The sequence below is a fragment of the Polyodon spathula genome, chromosome 3 (assembly GCF_017654505.1).
Source record: "Polyodon spathula isolate WHYD16114869_AA chromosome 3, ASM1765450v1, whole genome shotgun sequence".
Classification (NCBI taxonomy): domain Eukaryota; kingdom Metazoa; phylum Chordata; class Actinopteri; order Acipenseriformes; family Polyodontidae; genus Polyodon; species Polyodon spathula.
This window is the reverse complement of record NC_054536.1, coordinates 59326947-59342874: the sequence shown is the minus strand read 5'-3', so window position 1 is coordinate 59342874 and position 15928 is coordinate 59326947. Positions and strand designations below refer to the sequence as shown.

At 37.3% G+C, this 15928-nt stretch overlaps 1 protein-coding gene across 2 annotated transcripts; it reads right to left on the bottom strand.

The window, feature by feature from the left end:
- Nucleotides 1-1351: 1351 nt before the first annotated feature.
- On the bottom strand, nucleotides 1352-6817 carry LOC121313259 (dendritic cell-specific transmembrane protein). Of its 2 annotated transcripts, XR_005949960.1 has the most exons (4): nucleotides 5759-6817; nucleotides 4360-4692; nucleotides 3148-3255; nucleotides 2730-2814 (listed from the first exon to the last, which is right to left on the bottom strand). XR_005949960.1 is itself a non-coding variant. In XM_041245617.1 (3 exons), the coding sequence occupies exons 1-3, from the start codon at nucleotides 6794-6796 to the stop codon at nucleotides 2740-2742; spliced, it is 1446 nt and encodes a 481-aa protein (XP_041101551.1). In that variant the 5' UTR covers nucleotides 6797-6817; the 3' UTR covers nucleotides 1352-2739. The 2 variants fall into 2 exon arrangements, 1 of the variants encoding a protein (XP_041101551.1); XM_041245617.1 differs by lacking the exon at nucleotides 3148-3255 and having other exon boundaries at nucleotides 1352-2814.
- Between the last annotated feature and the right edge of the window lie 9111 nt (nucleotides 6818-15928).

The following is a 15928-nucleotide window of genomic DNA, read 5'->3' as shown; positions in this document are numbered from 1 at the left end:
GCTTTCACTTCAGTGGTCAGTGAAGTTCTAAAGAGCAAGCAGCAATACCAGTCTATATCTGTCTACCTCTAACAGGCCACCAGCAAGCTGCCTCTTAGACTACAGGACTTTAGTATAACCCACACATTATTCAGGTATTTCACAAGCATTCAATTATTTTTGCAGGTAAGGACTTTATCTCTTTTCTTAATCTTGTGGGTGCCACAAATGCAATTTAAATTTTGCATCCATAACTATTTGCACTGTGCCTATACTTACTGTAAGTATGCAGAAGCTTTATTAATAATTGTGCTGCACATTAAAAGTTAGATTTAATTAAGAATGTGCACCTTCAGTAATTGATTTGCACATAGTAAGTTAGATTTAGTCGAGACATATACATAGTTTTCTGACAGTGTTAACCACCGACACCTGCAGTGGACTGAGGCAAGCAGAGAGAAGTATCAGTTGAAAAAAAATAAGACTGAGTGGGGTATGTGCTACCAGATGGGAAGTATTATTCTTGTACAACATGAAGCTTAAAGGTTAGAACAAAACCGGTTTGAACTGGTAGTTGTCACACAAAAGTTATAATCTCATTGCTTAAGAAATTACACATAGGATGTGTTAATAGTTGTGGAGAAAGATGATTAGGTCTAAAGGGGAATAGCCCCTTGCAATAATCTGTCTAAGTATTGTAATTTTTACACATATTCTTTGTATTTGGTGCAGTCCCCATATACCCAGAGCCTCTGCACAGAAAGGCTCTGATAAGAAACTATTTTTATTGAACAATGTATGCTTTTTGATATGCTTAATAAAATATTCTTTTAAGTAATATCCACTGAGGGGCTCCCGAGTGTCGCATCCAGTAAAGGTGATCTGCGTGGAGTGCAGGATGCGCCCTATAGCCTGGTGATCGCAGATTTGAATCCAGGCTATGCAAACATGAACTAGGGGGCAATGCACAACTGGCTGAGCGCCGCCCTGGTAGGGAGGGCTTAGGTCAGCAGCGCAAGCTGCAGTTAACCGCACACCAGCGATTCCTGTGGGTTTGCAGTGGAGCCATTCAGATGTGTGGTGTCACTATAGGTCTGGTCGTGAAAAATGACTGATTGGCAGGAACACATTTCAGAGGAAGTGTGTTTCAGTCTCTGTTTCCCTAGTCGCCAGTGGTGGCAACAGTGAACCTGGATAAAAATAATAATTGGGCATTCCAATCTGGGGAGAAAACCAGAGTAAAAATCATTGGCAACAATTAAATTTTTAAAGCTAAAAAAAAGTAACATTCACTGCATACAGAAGACCATTTATCACATAATTATCATCTTTAATTCTTCCCCCACCATAATCTTTAACCTGATTGGTCAATATGCACGCGGTCCTTAATCTCTGGTAAAAGACCTTGAATGTTATCGCTCAAACTATGTTCTCTGTTCCAAATCAATATCTGCAGGAAAATATGCAGATAGTGTATTCATTTTACCTTTCTTTTTGCTTGATTAAAATGTCCATTCCAGTCCACGCCCTATGATTGTTGTCTATCAATGTACACTATTTCTCAGTGTCCTATATATTCAATCTATCTGTTCAAATAAAGTTTAAAAAAAAAAAATCGAGACTACTGTTTGCTGTCAGTGGCAATACAGTAACCTCAACAACAACTAGTCTCCAGTTTGAATGACAAGAAATCAAACAACTGGATGAAGACTGATAACTTTCAGCAACTTTATTTAGCATATCATAACAACAACACAGACACTGTGCTCTCGTCTCTCAGCCAGGATAAATGCATTAACACACTGTGAACAAATTACTGAGGGAACAGCACAATCAGCATTAACATGTGTAGCTTACTGGATATTTTTAATTGCTAAAACTTTTTTTTTGCTAATACATTTTAGGATCTAACACTAACTTAAATAGTGAAATGTACACAATTACACGAACGTCTGCACTGAAGCCGCATCACATATGAAAGATCTCGTATGGAATTCCGAGAAAACTGCATTACTCATGGGATATTGAGAAAAACATTTGCATCCCATAGCAGCAAAAACTAGTTCTGCATAAAATACTTATACATTTATAAAATATATAAATGAGTAGCAACTTCAGTGTGGTATTTATGTGACTATACACACATATAAAGCCACACATATATAAGATGATTGCCCCTATACATTTAAGCACTCAGTAAATAGAATAGTAAGGTTAAATATACATTTTAAAAGCATACATTTTTGAATAAAATACTTAAATATTTTATTAATGCAGGACAATCCTAATTTTACAGACTCTGCAGTTAATATATATCTAACAGATTCTGCAGTTAATATAGGTCTATGACCAGCAACTCCCCTGCATGTTGTTTGCATTTTCAAAAGTAACTGCTTAAAAATTAATTTACACCTTTGTACAAATAGTTGCAGAAGCCATACATATAGAAATAATGAAGCATTAATATTGCATAAAAAATATTGTATTATATCGTATTCTTGACATGCATGCTTCTGCATACTGTACTATGACATAAAAATAGAAAATGTATTACTCAAAAAACTAAACTATTAAAAATAATATATCAGGTGGCTTATGAGAGGCAGATTGCATTTGTAAAATATTATTCTGTGTCACGCTTTCATGTAATAATAATATGAATATGTCGCTAAGGAGCTGTCTTATTGCAGGAATGCTCTTCAAGTTATCACACCCTCACAAGCTTTGTTTTCTTTCATGAATGCTGAAAGTGTAATTAAATCAGTCTAATTCCAATGTGTCGCTGTCAACCTCATACTTCCAAAAGAAGGAGAAAACAGGAAACCAGAAATCCAGCTGTGGAGAGAGAATGCCGTCAGATATAAACTGCTGCTCTAAATGGTAGAACAATTAAACGCTTATGCAACAGATTTGAACACAACACATGTTTATTTTATTGCCTGGAATTACACAAAAATAGTATTACCAAAAACATTACCATGTAAAAATATATAAATTCAAAATCTGTTGCATAAAATGTATGTTTAACATCCCCAAGCACTTTCTTTGCTTGTACAGTCAGCTCTTGAAAGGACTAGAAAATATGATTTGTTATTACTGGTGTAAGTTGCAATAACTCATTTTACTTGACTTTTCTAATTCATAATCTCGGTGCTTAAGGCCACTCACTGTGTCAAGCTTTTAGATACTGTTGCAAACCTCAATAGCACTCTCACTGCAGTGTTTCTGTATTGGGGTTCTCATGATTCTGCAATGGACACATTACTCATCCAGTCCCTGTACAAAACACATATAGTCTGCTGTTAATCACATACACCCTGACCCTGTGGGTTCATATACAAAATCAATCATTTAGCTGTCTGAATGTATTCTTACAAGTTAATTCATTCATTTTCAATGATAATACATATTTACTATGAGTCTAAAATTAAACTACAATAGCCTGAGTAGTGGACAAAAAATCATAGGGATCAATTTCGTTGACCTAAACTCCAGCAGATATAAAAAAAAAAACTAAAAAAAAAAACTGGCAAGATCATTAATGTAGGGCCTTTGTGTATCATAGCCCCAAAGGCACTATAATCCTAGGCTGTGTGGTTGAGTGGTAAAAGAAAAATGCTTGTAACCAGGAGGTCCCTGGTTCAAATCCCAGCTCAGCCTCTGACACTTTGTGTTACTTAACCTCCTTGTGCTCTGCCTTTCAGGTGAGATGTTCTTGTAAGTGACTCTGCAGCTGATGCATAGTTCACACACCCTAGTCTCCTGTCTTGCAAAGCGCAATGTGATGGTGGTCCACTATGAAAGGTGTTATTTAAAAATAAAGATTATTATATTATCAAGGTGCTGCAAATCATACAACAAACAAAGTGGTTGGGGATTTCTCGCTGTAAAATTATTTAAAAAGTCAGGCAGCACCCTATTTAATGATTTAATCAATGCCAGCAATCAGATGCATATATTATATTTCCACCCCAGCATTAAAACATTGAATCCAAATACATTTGTATTGCATGCTACTAATATGGATGGCGGTACATATGAGAACCACTGTAATATAGTATTATTTTATTTATTTATTTCATTTACAAATTAGGTACCAGGAGACCTTTTGTGCTGTTTCCCATAATGCTCTTAGTGGGTGAGTTCCTCTTTGAAGTAGCTTTGGAGTAATTATAGAAGTCACCTGTTTGGAAATCAACTAAATGAACGAGCAAGAGAGAAGACAAATGTGGTTTGATAGTTTCAAACTTGCTTGGGTTTGTTGTTTATTAATACCCAATTTATGACATTAAAGTATTTAATCATTATTAAATATAATTACAGTACATTAAGATGTAGTCCAGTCTAATTGATTACCGTTGAAGATTTGCTGGGACTTACCTTTTTGACGAAAACAATCAATCTGCTTTTAAGAGGTTTCAACTTTTTGTCTCTTTTCTTGAGTATTTTGGCACGCAAGTATTCAATGCGCTCATCTTCATTGCCAGGGTAAAATGATGATATCACCAGTAGTTTCAACTCTGTTAATTTGGCAGACATCAACCCAAGCAGCATTAAAATGAGAATTATTGAAACAAGTGGGACTGATGACTTCTGCATTAAAAGCGTTGGTTTTGGGATACATTGTTTTTCAAACAAAGTCACGTTGTATGAAAAATCCTCACTCTGATAACTGGAGGTTTCAGGAATGATACCAAATAATCGGTTTTCCTTCTGTTTGAACAAAATCAAAGCAAAACAAGTTAAACACAACATTTGGGAACTTTTTTCTCACAATGTATTGTACTGTAGGTTACATTATTAAGCACAATTCAATCCGCAATATCTTGAAATATACTTACTGTATCATTTATTTTGTGGCACATTTTATTTCAAAATGCTATTTCATTTTTTTTTTGTATAAGGTAATTTACAGCTTCACACATCTAGTTATAAACACCTCAGAAATGTGCTTTAGTTATTTCTTTTTTTCTTTTTTTTACTTTTTGTAGCATTAACAGCTTGATTTTACTTACAGTAACAATATTAGTATATTAGTTGTGACAATATTAGTATAAAGAGTTGCTCAATGTTGTTCACTGAGGTATATTTTAACGATTTAATCTGTGGTGGATCCTAATACCATCCCCCCTTTATAAATCTCACAGTTGTTTTCGCTCAGGGCTGATTTAAGGAACCCATTTTAACCACACTAAAACAATAAATGGAATAAAGACAGAGTTATAAGTTTCAGCTTGGCAGGATTAAGATATGCTTGGATCTTTAAAATAGTCCCCATTGCTTTCTATCAATGTTATGACCATATGGTAACCGCTCATTAATGTTATCCAATGGGCCATTGTTCAAAGTGTTATGGGTAAATGATAAGCTATGTGAATACTTGTATTGCTGGGTACTTGTTTGGTTTAGAAGCTGACACATCGGAAGAACAACATGACTCTGATAGTAAGTGAGCATCTTTTTATTTTTGGCTCCACAATTTCCTCCGAAAAATATGAATTTCTAAATCTGTCTAACAGGAGAATGTTAAAAAAGTAGTATGTTGCAAAATGTATTCAACAAAGGCTGATTATAATTACATTATACCCCTGCCTCTTTAATATTTATTGTTTTAGGGTCAACAGAATGTTTGCCTAGCATTCATATAAAGCCAGGATCTCAAGTCCAATTCAAATATTCCAGTCACCCTAACAGGCATGCAGCTTTGTTGCAAAGGTAACTTGACACTTGATTTATCCAGTCCCTTAACAAAACTAACACGTAAGTTGAAATTACTTACATCTATTGACATCCTCAAAGGAACCGTAATTGGAGGCACACCCTCGAGGTGTTTACTTATTGTTAAAATCAACCAATACAGAAGAGCGTCGACCCCCATGAAAAAAGCCCAGACAGAAATATGAGTTAGAACAGGAATGAAAAACATCCCCATGCGCTTCCCTTCCTTGACTGATAAGCGTGGTGAGGGGATGGTGATATACTTTTTTCTCTCCTTCTTGGTGAGGGGAAGGATGTGGGGCTTTCCATCTGCCTTTTGTTTCTCATCAAACCGGATGAATCGCGGTGTGATGAATGTGTTCTCAAACGTCTTACTGAAGTAGTATTTTCGGATGTAAAACACTGTGCCGATCAGAACTAACAAAACCCCCAGCGCTGGTAGAATCTTTTGAGCGACGGAGGACACGCTGTCCATTATTTCAGATACATTTTCAGAAACCTCTTTTAACTGTTGCTCAGCTTTTTGAAGTTTTTCTTTCAAGTCGTGTGTAGAAATTGTATGATCGATATGAAACTCAGGTGTAAACGTAACAATGTCCAACAGATTACTAAACACTTTTGTTTGATCGTAAATCCATTTAATCACTCCAATATATTTGTCAATAGGAGTAGTATTGATTGATAATTTCTTTGCTTCCAGGTTGCATATCATACTCTTGGCCAGGCCTTGAAGGTTGTTGAAGGTGTTTCTGACATTCGATAATATCACTACGCCTGTCCCGGCTGTGATGAGGATATTCCTACCTTGCTGCATTCCACAGGAAACAAGGAAAAGCATACTGAAGCACCTTACTCGTTTAAAAAAAAACAAAATGGCAGTCACTATTACTGTCATGGCAGATGTAATGTATAAGGACACAAGAGAAGTGTATCCTGCTGACAGATGCAATCCCAAAAAGAGAAGGCCTCCAAAAATCAGACCCAAGAAGAAGCAAATGACAAAGAGACACAGTTTGTTCCTCCAGCCAGGCATGGTGTTTGTGGTGTAGAGCTCCAAGGCAACAGCCCAAGCTTGAGTCGCAGCTATTCTCAGTGGCATGGTCTCTGTTTCAGAGACAAACCGAAGGTGAGAAAAAAAAAATAATAATCACATTTCTGATCATCATATTATTTTTTTAATGGATAGCTAGTCAGTTTGACATTTGTTGTCAAGTTGCTTTAGGAGTACAAATTTGCTAATCTTACATTTTCTATATACTGTATCAACTTCAAAAATGGGTGTTTTGATACAGTTAATTAAACACAGTCATATACTGTAATGTTTTTGACAAGACATGTTTAAAGTTGTACAGTTGTAGCAACCGTTGCAAGGACAATGACATAAAAAAAAATAAAATAATAATGTTAATAGGATAAAAACAGCAAGGAATTTCTCAGAACAATTGAACTGTTCCTATAAGCAACTACAGTAATCCTAGGATTTAATTGTATTGTGGCTTCATTATAGTGGCTTTGAAAAAATACATAATAATAATAATAATATAACAACAAATGTTTTTTTTTTTTTTTTTTTAATAAAAAAAATGCATATTCATTTGTTGCCATTATTCTTTTTTGTTCCATATTGTAAAAGGTTGAATCCCATCCTCATGTTCATACACCTTTGTTTAGACTCTTTGTAGAACCTTTGCAGAGCAGACCTTTCATGCAGTGTCAGAGTTATTAGACAATAAAAGATAGCTGTGTTGCAAAACTCTAGAGGCAAAATGAAGTGAAAAGCAGCACACACAACACGTGGAAGTGACTTGACTGATCGTTTAAAAGCACACACACAATATGTTTTATGTTTAGCCACAATTAAATGTAATAGTTTGTCACAAGATATGATTATTATGATTTACAAAAATGCAATGAGGTGTACTGTTAATGTTGCGATTTATTTTTCATTACCGTAATAGCAAATCAAATTGTGTTTTAAATTTAATTTATTCAAACTCTAAAGCATCATTTATATGGTGGGTTTGTAAACAACATGTTCTTTCAAGTAGGCCGTACAGTATAATACAATTATGAATATTTATCAGGTATTACAAAATAAATAACAAATAACCAACAGGTATACGCATCAGATTCATAAATGTAAATTTCAGTTCTAACCCTTTTTTCATCCCATCAAAGCAGCAAATGTGTTCACAACACTTTGTTAAAGAAACATTAATTTCTTGCCAGTGTCAAAACAAGTAATGACAACCCAACAGAATCTCTGGATAGAATGACAAATCTACTGTACTTACCTGATAAAGCTTTCAGTTTAATTGTCCTACTAAGAGCTGAGGACGAATGGGGTTGCTTTTTAGTATAGAGCATGAGGAAACCACAGGAAGGATACAGCCTCTTCACACGGATTGGATCAAAAACAATAAGGAAGGTCTTAACCGTTTAATTAATTGATACATGTTCATCAAGTGAGATGTTATTAACATATGTGGTCAACATACTGATAAAAGGTTTAAAGTTATAATAAAGGGTTTAATATCAAAACAAACTGCAGTGTTCATAATAAGAGAGAACACAAAAAGCAATCTAGTAATAACTATGGTTTCCAACTATAACTTTATAAAGGGGGATCTCTGTATACCTATGTTTTAAAATCCTGAACAGGAAACAAGTCCTAATGCATTTTGTGGATTTAAGTAATTATTTATTTACCAATTTAAAGAAAATTATTGCAAATAGTAACAAGTAAACATGACTTTCCACATTTATAATCCCTATTTTTAGTCAATTGTAGGAACAATTCAAGAATTGATAATTTAATGTTTATCTGGGTTGATTAGTTCTCTTGTTAACCAACTAAATTCCAGATGTAAAAATGAAACCCAGATTTTGAAAATAATGATAATAATAATAATAATAATAATAATAATAATAATAATAATAATAATATAATGTTTTCAAACCTGTAATTGCTATAACATTTTAACATATGATGAACAAAACACAAATAAATGGCCTAAACTGTGTTCTTTGTTAACTCTTTATGCTCCTGTGTACTACATATCCATGTTTAATAAAGAAATATATATATTTTTAAATGTTATTTATTTTTTGTTTGAACAATGAAAACAAAAATGCTGCTAATAACGCTAATAACAATAATAATCAGTAAACAGTAATTATCAAATAAAAATCAAACAACATCAAAATGTGTGTGTGACAGAAATATAATGAATCTTGGTTGTAAATCTCCTTCCCGACCTGTGAGGGCTCAAAGCAGCAAAAATAGGGCCCTTTGGACAGGCTGGCCCGACAGTTCGTTTCCAGGGTCGGGAAGTCGATTAGCCTGGAAGAAGATGAGACTCTGTTGCAAGAATGTATTGACCTGGAAGGGAAACAACATAACAGCTGCAGATTGTAGAGACAGCTGCACTAATTTACCAAGGGGTCATATGTGAAGGCATAAAAGGGGCCAGAGAATTGCAATCTGCTCCTTCACTTGGTTTTATATTTAAACTAGAAGGACCGTGAGAGACGCAGTAACAAATGTTATAAAAATAATATTCGTGAGTGTTTGTTTGTTTGTGCTTGTTAGTAATTGTCTTTGTTTGTAAATCTCCAGACGGCTAACACGTTTCCAGAGCTGTTGCCTTGGGACAGCACAAACCTGGGACAGCACTTCACTCCAGTCACAAATAAATTGTTATCATCCACCAGGAGCACTACTGCACGCACCCAGACTGGTGAACGTAGCTATTATTATTGTGGAGCAGATAACAGGTATTTATTATTTGGGCTGCAATCCCTGTCTTTTCTATCTCAGTGCTTTACACATTGATGTGTATAGCTGGAGCTTATTGTTTGGTTGCCATACCAGGATTTACGAATAAATGTCCTTTTCCAAACCGGATTACAAATTGTCTGGCTGTCAGTATTCCTGCATTGCATCACCTCTGCATCTGTTCATAATCAGCAGCCACTTTGCCACAGTGTGCCATTATCATGTGTCATTATGAAATGTTCAAATAAACAGAACCTGGGCTTCGCAACCACTGTATATTATTCTAGTGTCCTGTCTTTTGTTTTCATTTTTGTAGCAGACCCTGTACCTTTTTTGCGGTCTCTACTTCCCTTCTGTTGGAGGAATAGTCACAAATGCGTGTACACAGCTACTTTGCACAGACATTGTGATGGATCATGCTGCTGCACATGCCTGCTTCATTGTCTTGTACCCAGTACTGTGTTTTGATAGTATTTCATCGCAGCACTGCCATATCAAACCAAACAGCTAACCGTTTGCAGTAGCTGCATGCTCTTTTATTTATACAGTCACAAAGGTAAGTGATTAGCTTTTCTGGAACAAAAGCCAAAAAGCTCTACAGTGGACAAAGCAAACTCTCAAGTTCCACGGTGGGGTGCACATCTGTGTAAACAGGTGCAAAATCAAATGATGGAGGACTGGCATCATGGTAGGGATCAGCAATAAACACCCAGGCCACTGCTGTTCTTGGCTCCACATCCTCTTCATCATCATTGCTGAGTGATAAGTCAACATCACTATTGCTAGTACTGAAATCCTCCGAACCAGCTTTGAAACCTTCATCAGTCCCATTGTCTCTCTCCATGTACATTGCAATATTTAGCTTTCACTAAAAACTATATAAACTACAACTTAACAAGCAAAACTAATAATAAAACAACAACAAAATAATATAAACACACTATATATATATATATATATATATATATATATATATATATATATATATATATATATATATATATATATATTATATATTCATATTTTTTGAGTTCCCTTTCAAGTACAAAATGTAACCATTACTTAAGTGGATATAACCTCTTATACCTGAGCACTTATATCAAAGCTGTTCCTTTAAGAGCCCTGAATGCGCCTGTTGTCTCCGCCCCCAGGCTCAGCACCTGCCTGAGGAAGGAGTGAGCTCTGACTTTAAGTCATAAAAATGGACATAAGTTAATTAGAACATAAGAACATAAGAAAGTTTACAAACGATAGGAGGCCATTCGGCCCATCTTGCTCGTTTGGTTGTTAGTAGCTTATTGATCCCAAAATCTCATCAAGCAGCTTCTTGAAGGATCCCAGGGTGTCAGCTTCAACAACATTACTGGGGAGTTGATTCCAGACCCTCACAATTCTCTGTGTAAAAAAGTGTCTCCTATTTTCTGTTCTGAATGCCCCTTTTTCTAAACTCCATTTGTGACCCCTGGTCCTTGTTTCTTTTTTCAGGCTGAAAAAGTCCCTTGGGTCGACACTGTCAATACCTTTTAGAATTTTGAATGCTTGAATTAGGTCGCCACGTAGTCTTCTTTGTTCAAGACTGAACAGATTCAATTCTTTTAGCCTGTCTGCATATGACATGCCTTTTAAGCCCGGAATAATTCTGGTCGCTCTTCTTTGCACTCTTTCTAGAGCAGCAATATCTTTTTTATAGCGAGGTGACCAGAACTGCACACAATATTCAAGATGAGGTCTTACTAGTGCATTGTACAGTTTTAACATTACTTCCCTTGATTTAAATTCAACACTTTTCACAATGTATCCGAGCATCTTGTTAGCCTTTTTTATAGCTTCCCCACATTGCCTAGATGAAGACATTTCTGAGTCAACAAAAACTCCTAGGTCTTTTTCATAGATTCCTTCTCCAATTTCAATATCTCCCATATGATATTTATAATGTACATTTTTATTTCCTGCGTGCAGTACCTTACACTTTTCTCTATTAAATGTCATTTGCCATGTGTCTGCCCAGTTCTGAATCTTGTCTAGATCATTTTGAATGACCTTTGCTGCTGCAACAGTGTTTGCCACTCCTCCTACTTTTGTGTCGTCTGCAAATTTAACAAGTTTGCTTACTATACCAGAATCTAAATCATTAATGTAGATTAGGAATAGCAGAGGACCTAATACTGATCCCTGTGGTACACCGCTGGTTACCACACTCCATTCTGAGGTTTTTCCTCTAATCAGTACTTTCTGTTTTCTACATGTTAACCACTCCCTAATCCATGTACATGCATTTCCTTGAATCCCAACTGCGTTCAGTTTGAGAATTAATCTTTTGTGCGGGACTTTGTCAAAAGCTTTCTGGAAATCTAAATAAACCATGTCATATGCTTTGCAATTATCCATTATCGATGTTGCATCCTCAAAAAAATCAAGCAAGTTAGTTAGGCACGATCTCCCTTTCCTAAAACCATGTTGACTGTCTCCCAGTACCCTGTTACCATAAAGGTAATTTTCCATTTTGGATCTTATTATAGTTTCCATAAGTTTGCATATAATAGAAGTCAGGCTTACTGGTCTGTAGTTACCTGGTTCAGTTTTGTTTCCCTTTTTGTGGATCGGTATTACGTTTGCAATTTTCCAGTCTGTCGGTACCACCCCTGTGTCAAGAGACTGCTGCATGATCTTGGTTAGCGGTTTGTAAATAACTTCTTTCATTTCTTTGAGTACTACTGGGAGGATCTCATCCGGCCCAGGGGATTTGTTTATTTTAAGAGCTCCTAGTCCCTTTAACACTTCTGCCTCAGTTATGCTAAAGTTATTTAAAACTGGATAGGAACTGGATGACATGTGGGGCATGTTGTCAGTATCTTCCTTTGTAAAAACTTGTGAAAAGTAATCATTTAACATATTTGCTATTTTTTTTTCTTCCTCTACGATTTTGCCATTTGTATCTCTTAAACATTTAATCTCCTCTTTGAATGTTCTCTTGCTGTTGTAATATTGGAAAAACATTTTGGAATTGGTTTTAGCTCCCTTAGCAATGTTCATTTCTATTTCTCTCTTGGCCTTTCTAACTTCCTTTTTGACTTGCGTTTGCAGTTCTGTGTACTCTTTCTGCGTACTTTCTTTTTGGTCCTTTTTTAATTCACTTTCAATCTCTCTTGCTTCATATTTTGAAATAGTTTTGCTGTGTTAGCGATAATTCTTCATAGCTTTAGACTCTGATTAAGTCCCCTCTGTGGCCGTGTGGCCGTGTGCCTTGTGCAAAGCCAGCATCTCTCCACGCCCCTTCCCTAGGATTCACTTTCACTGAGATGTCGAATTGGCATGAGCCTTTTTGAGAATATTCTGAGTATCTCTAGCCGTTGCTGTGGTTGCTTTGCTGCACTAACAACAAAGGCTACTAGATTCTTCTAGTTAGCAGCTAACTGAAGTCCCTGTCTGTTTAACAGTGCATGCTTGCAATTTTCCAGTGTCTTTTTCAGGTCTTCACCTGCACGTCACTTTTCCTGGTACCAGAGCTGGTATCAGAGATTCACTCTGCCAGTACCAGTTGGTACCAGACCTGGTACCAGAGCCTGTAGCAGTTGGTACCAGAACCTGTACCAGAGCCCGTGCCCTGCTCGGTACCAGAGCCGGTACTAGTCGAAACCAGAGCCGGTACCAGAGATATAAGGGACACGTGCTGATACTTACAGACAACACCACAGTGGTAGCTTATATCAACCACCAGGGGGGGTCTCAGGTCTCTCGATTTCAATCATGTTGCCAGGAGCGTTTGCTACGGGCTCAAGAGCACTTGCTTTTTGTAAAAGCGATTCACTTGCCAGGGATGAGGAACTGGGCGGCAGACCTCCGAGAAGAGCCAGGGACAAGGCTAAGGATTTTGTCATTACGTTGCATCAGTCTGTACACTTCACAAAGACAAAAAACAAACAACATGGCGGGCAGCGAGTATGATGAGAGAAAATTACAGCCTTGGGACGCTGAGGAAGTGCAGGCTCTAGTTTCTCTGTGGGCAGGAGGAAGTGTTCAGGAACATCTGAAGTTTATGACAATCTGAAGCAAATGGATCTAAACTGTGGGTATGGTACACTTAACTCACACACTCAAAAACACAACATTAATACCAAATTTCTCATCCTTGACCTTTATTATATAAAACAATTCTAAACTTATTTACAAAAATGTTGTAAAACATACAGCTGTACCATACATACAACTATGGCTCTCGCTGCTCTCACACAGCTTCTTTTTTTAAGCCCTCAAACAAAAACTCTAGAAACAACAACTATCCTTAAACAGGATATCTTTGGCAAATCATATTTTTAAAACTTTATTTTTTCCCCTTCAACAGAACTAATTGAATTTTATTAAGTCAATATAATCAGTAAGATGTGCAGATTATAAAGAAATTCCTAAATATATTTACAAAATATAGTGATACAAGATTCAGCTGTACCGTTGGTCTATTAATTTTTTAACACCATTTGTTTACGCATCTTTTGGCAAGTAAATTAATACTCGGTATGGCCCTGGCATGGCACGGTTGTACAGTGGAAAAGAGGTATTAGTCGCCTCAAAGTGGATCAGGAGAACATAGTTCTCATCACTGGCACAGCTCTTGTTCTATCAGCTGTAGGGGCTGCCGGCCCATCGCGACCTGCTGAGCCAGGCACAGGGGACTCTGTGGAACCGAGATCCAACAGCTCTGCAGCTTTGGGTCTGGACCCTGAGCGGAGACATTTGAGCTGTCTCATGTTATCTGACAAAGTCATTGAGACGCTTCAGAATGCCAGAGCAATGTCTACACGATCCCAGTATGGCTTTAAATGGGGTGCGTTCCTCATGTGGTGTCAGTCACGTGAGCATATTGACCTTTATTACAATTTTTGCAGGACCTTTTTGATGAAGGGTTAGGGTTAGGGTCTACCTGGCAGCTATCTCAGTTTGCTATATTAAAATTTACTCAGTCTCCCCAGGAGCACACTTCCTGGCAGGACAGTTTTTGAAGGGTGCTCGGAGGTTAAGACCCACTAGAAAGGACGTTGTCCCTCGCTGACTACTTTATGTAGTGCTGGATGTGTTTACAAACCACTATTGGTGTCCCTACATTCAGCAGAGCTAAAATTCTTGTCATTAAAGACAGCTTCCCTGCTTGTTATTACCTTTAGGTAGGTGAAATACAGGCATTTCCAACAGCAAAGGCTTGTTTGTTTTTTTGCGTAGGCTAGAATTAAGGTTATTCTCCGCATTAATCCTGCTTTTCTCCCTAAAAGCATTTCAGCTTTCCATATCAACCAGTCAGTGGGGTTGGATGCCTTCCACCCACCTCCTTCCCAGTTTGACAGGGAGAGAAAGTTCTATTCACTTTGTCTGGTTAGGGAACTGGCATATTATGTTCACCGTAATCAGAGCAATTGTTTGTTTGCTTCAGGTCTAAGTTCCACAGACAAGCCCTGTCTAAACAAAGGCTGTTAAGGTGGATTGCAGACACATCCAGGATTGCATACTATCTAGCCAACCTGCCCTCACCAGAAAAGGTCACTGGTCATGCCACAAGAGGCCTTGTAACCTCCTGGGAGTTATTCCAGGACGCATCTATCATAGACATTTGCAATGCTGCACTATGGGCCACGCCTCATACTTTTACCAGGGTCTACTGACTGAAAGTCACAGATCAGCAGAACCCTGATTTTGGGATCAGAGTGTTAAGAGCAGCCACTTTTTCTGCTTTTTAACATATTTTTATTATGTTTCACTACTGCTCTGTGTAACCTTGCAATATAAACTGCATGCGGGTTCTCCCTCACTGTACTGTGGAATATATGCCTTGGATCCTCATTGGTCCTCGGCCAGAATGCTGAAGGCAGCTATCTTCCTTTGTATCACATCTGCCAGTGCTGCAAGTCCTTCACTTGTGATGGCTTGGGTATTCTATCCCATTCGGTAATGGTTACATGCCGTACTTGAAAGGGAAAGTTAGGGTATTATCACAACTCTGGTTCCCAGAAACAGAAATGTAACCATTACCCTTCAACATTGCTGTGTTCACTTCAACGCAGTAGGGCTGAAAAGAAAATGGCGCTGGGCCTTATTCGCCATTTGTATTTCTCTCCTGGGGGTGGAGACGATGTCTGATGCATACGGAGATCTTAAAGGAGCAGCTTTGATATAAGTGCTCAGGGAATTTGGGCTGTAAGAGGATATATCCCGTTTTTTCCACATTTAATTGATGATTTGAGACCAAGAATTCCTGGTGATTCAGGCTGTGCTGTGGTCCCCACCCTTGATGCATTCTATAAGTTAAGGTGTCTGTACAGCCTTTGTTCTACAGACTGCTTGAATATGAGGTTTAACCACACTTTGAAAATGACACGCAAAGTCTGAAAAACAATTGTCACTATTTGTATAATTTTCAGGTTTTGGGATAGGGAATAAATCATACATTCTAGGCCCCAGCACCAC

What these genes read in the sequence shown, in the direction of transcription:
- LOC121313259 (XM_041245617.1), bottom strand. Translation starts at nt 6,796, where the DNA reads ATGCCACTGAGAATAGCTGCGACTCAAGCTTGGGCTGTTGCCTTGGAG. An exon ending in CTTTGAGGATGTCAATAGAT is followed by an intron (nt 4,693 to 5,758) that starts GTAAGTAATTTC and finishes TTGTTCAAACAG; the next exon opens with AAGGAAAACCGATTATTTGG. An exon ending in TGATTGTTTTCGTCAAAAAG is followed by an intron (nt 2,815 to 4,359) that starts GTAAGTCCCAGC and finishes CTCTCTCCACAG; the next exon opens with CTGGATTTCTGGTTTCCTGT.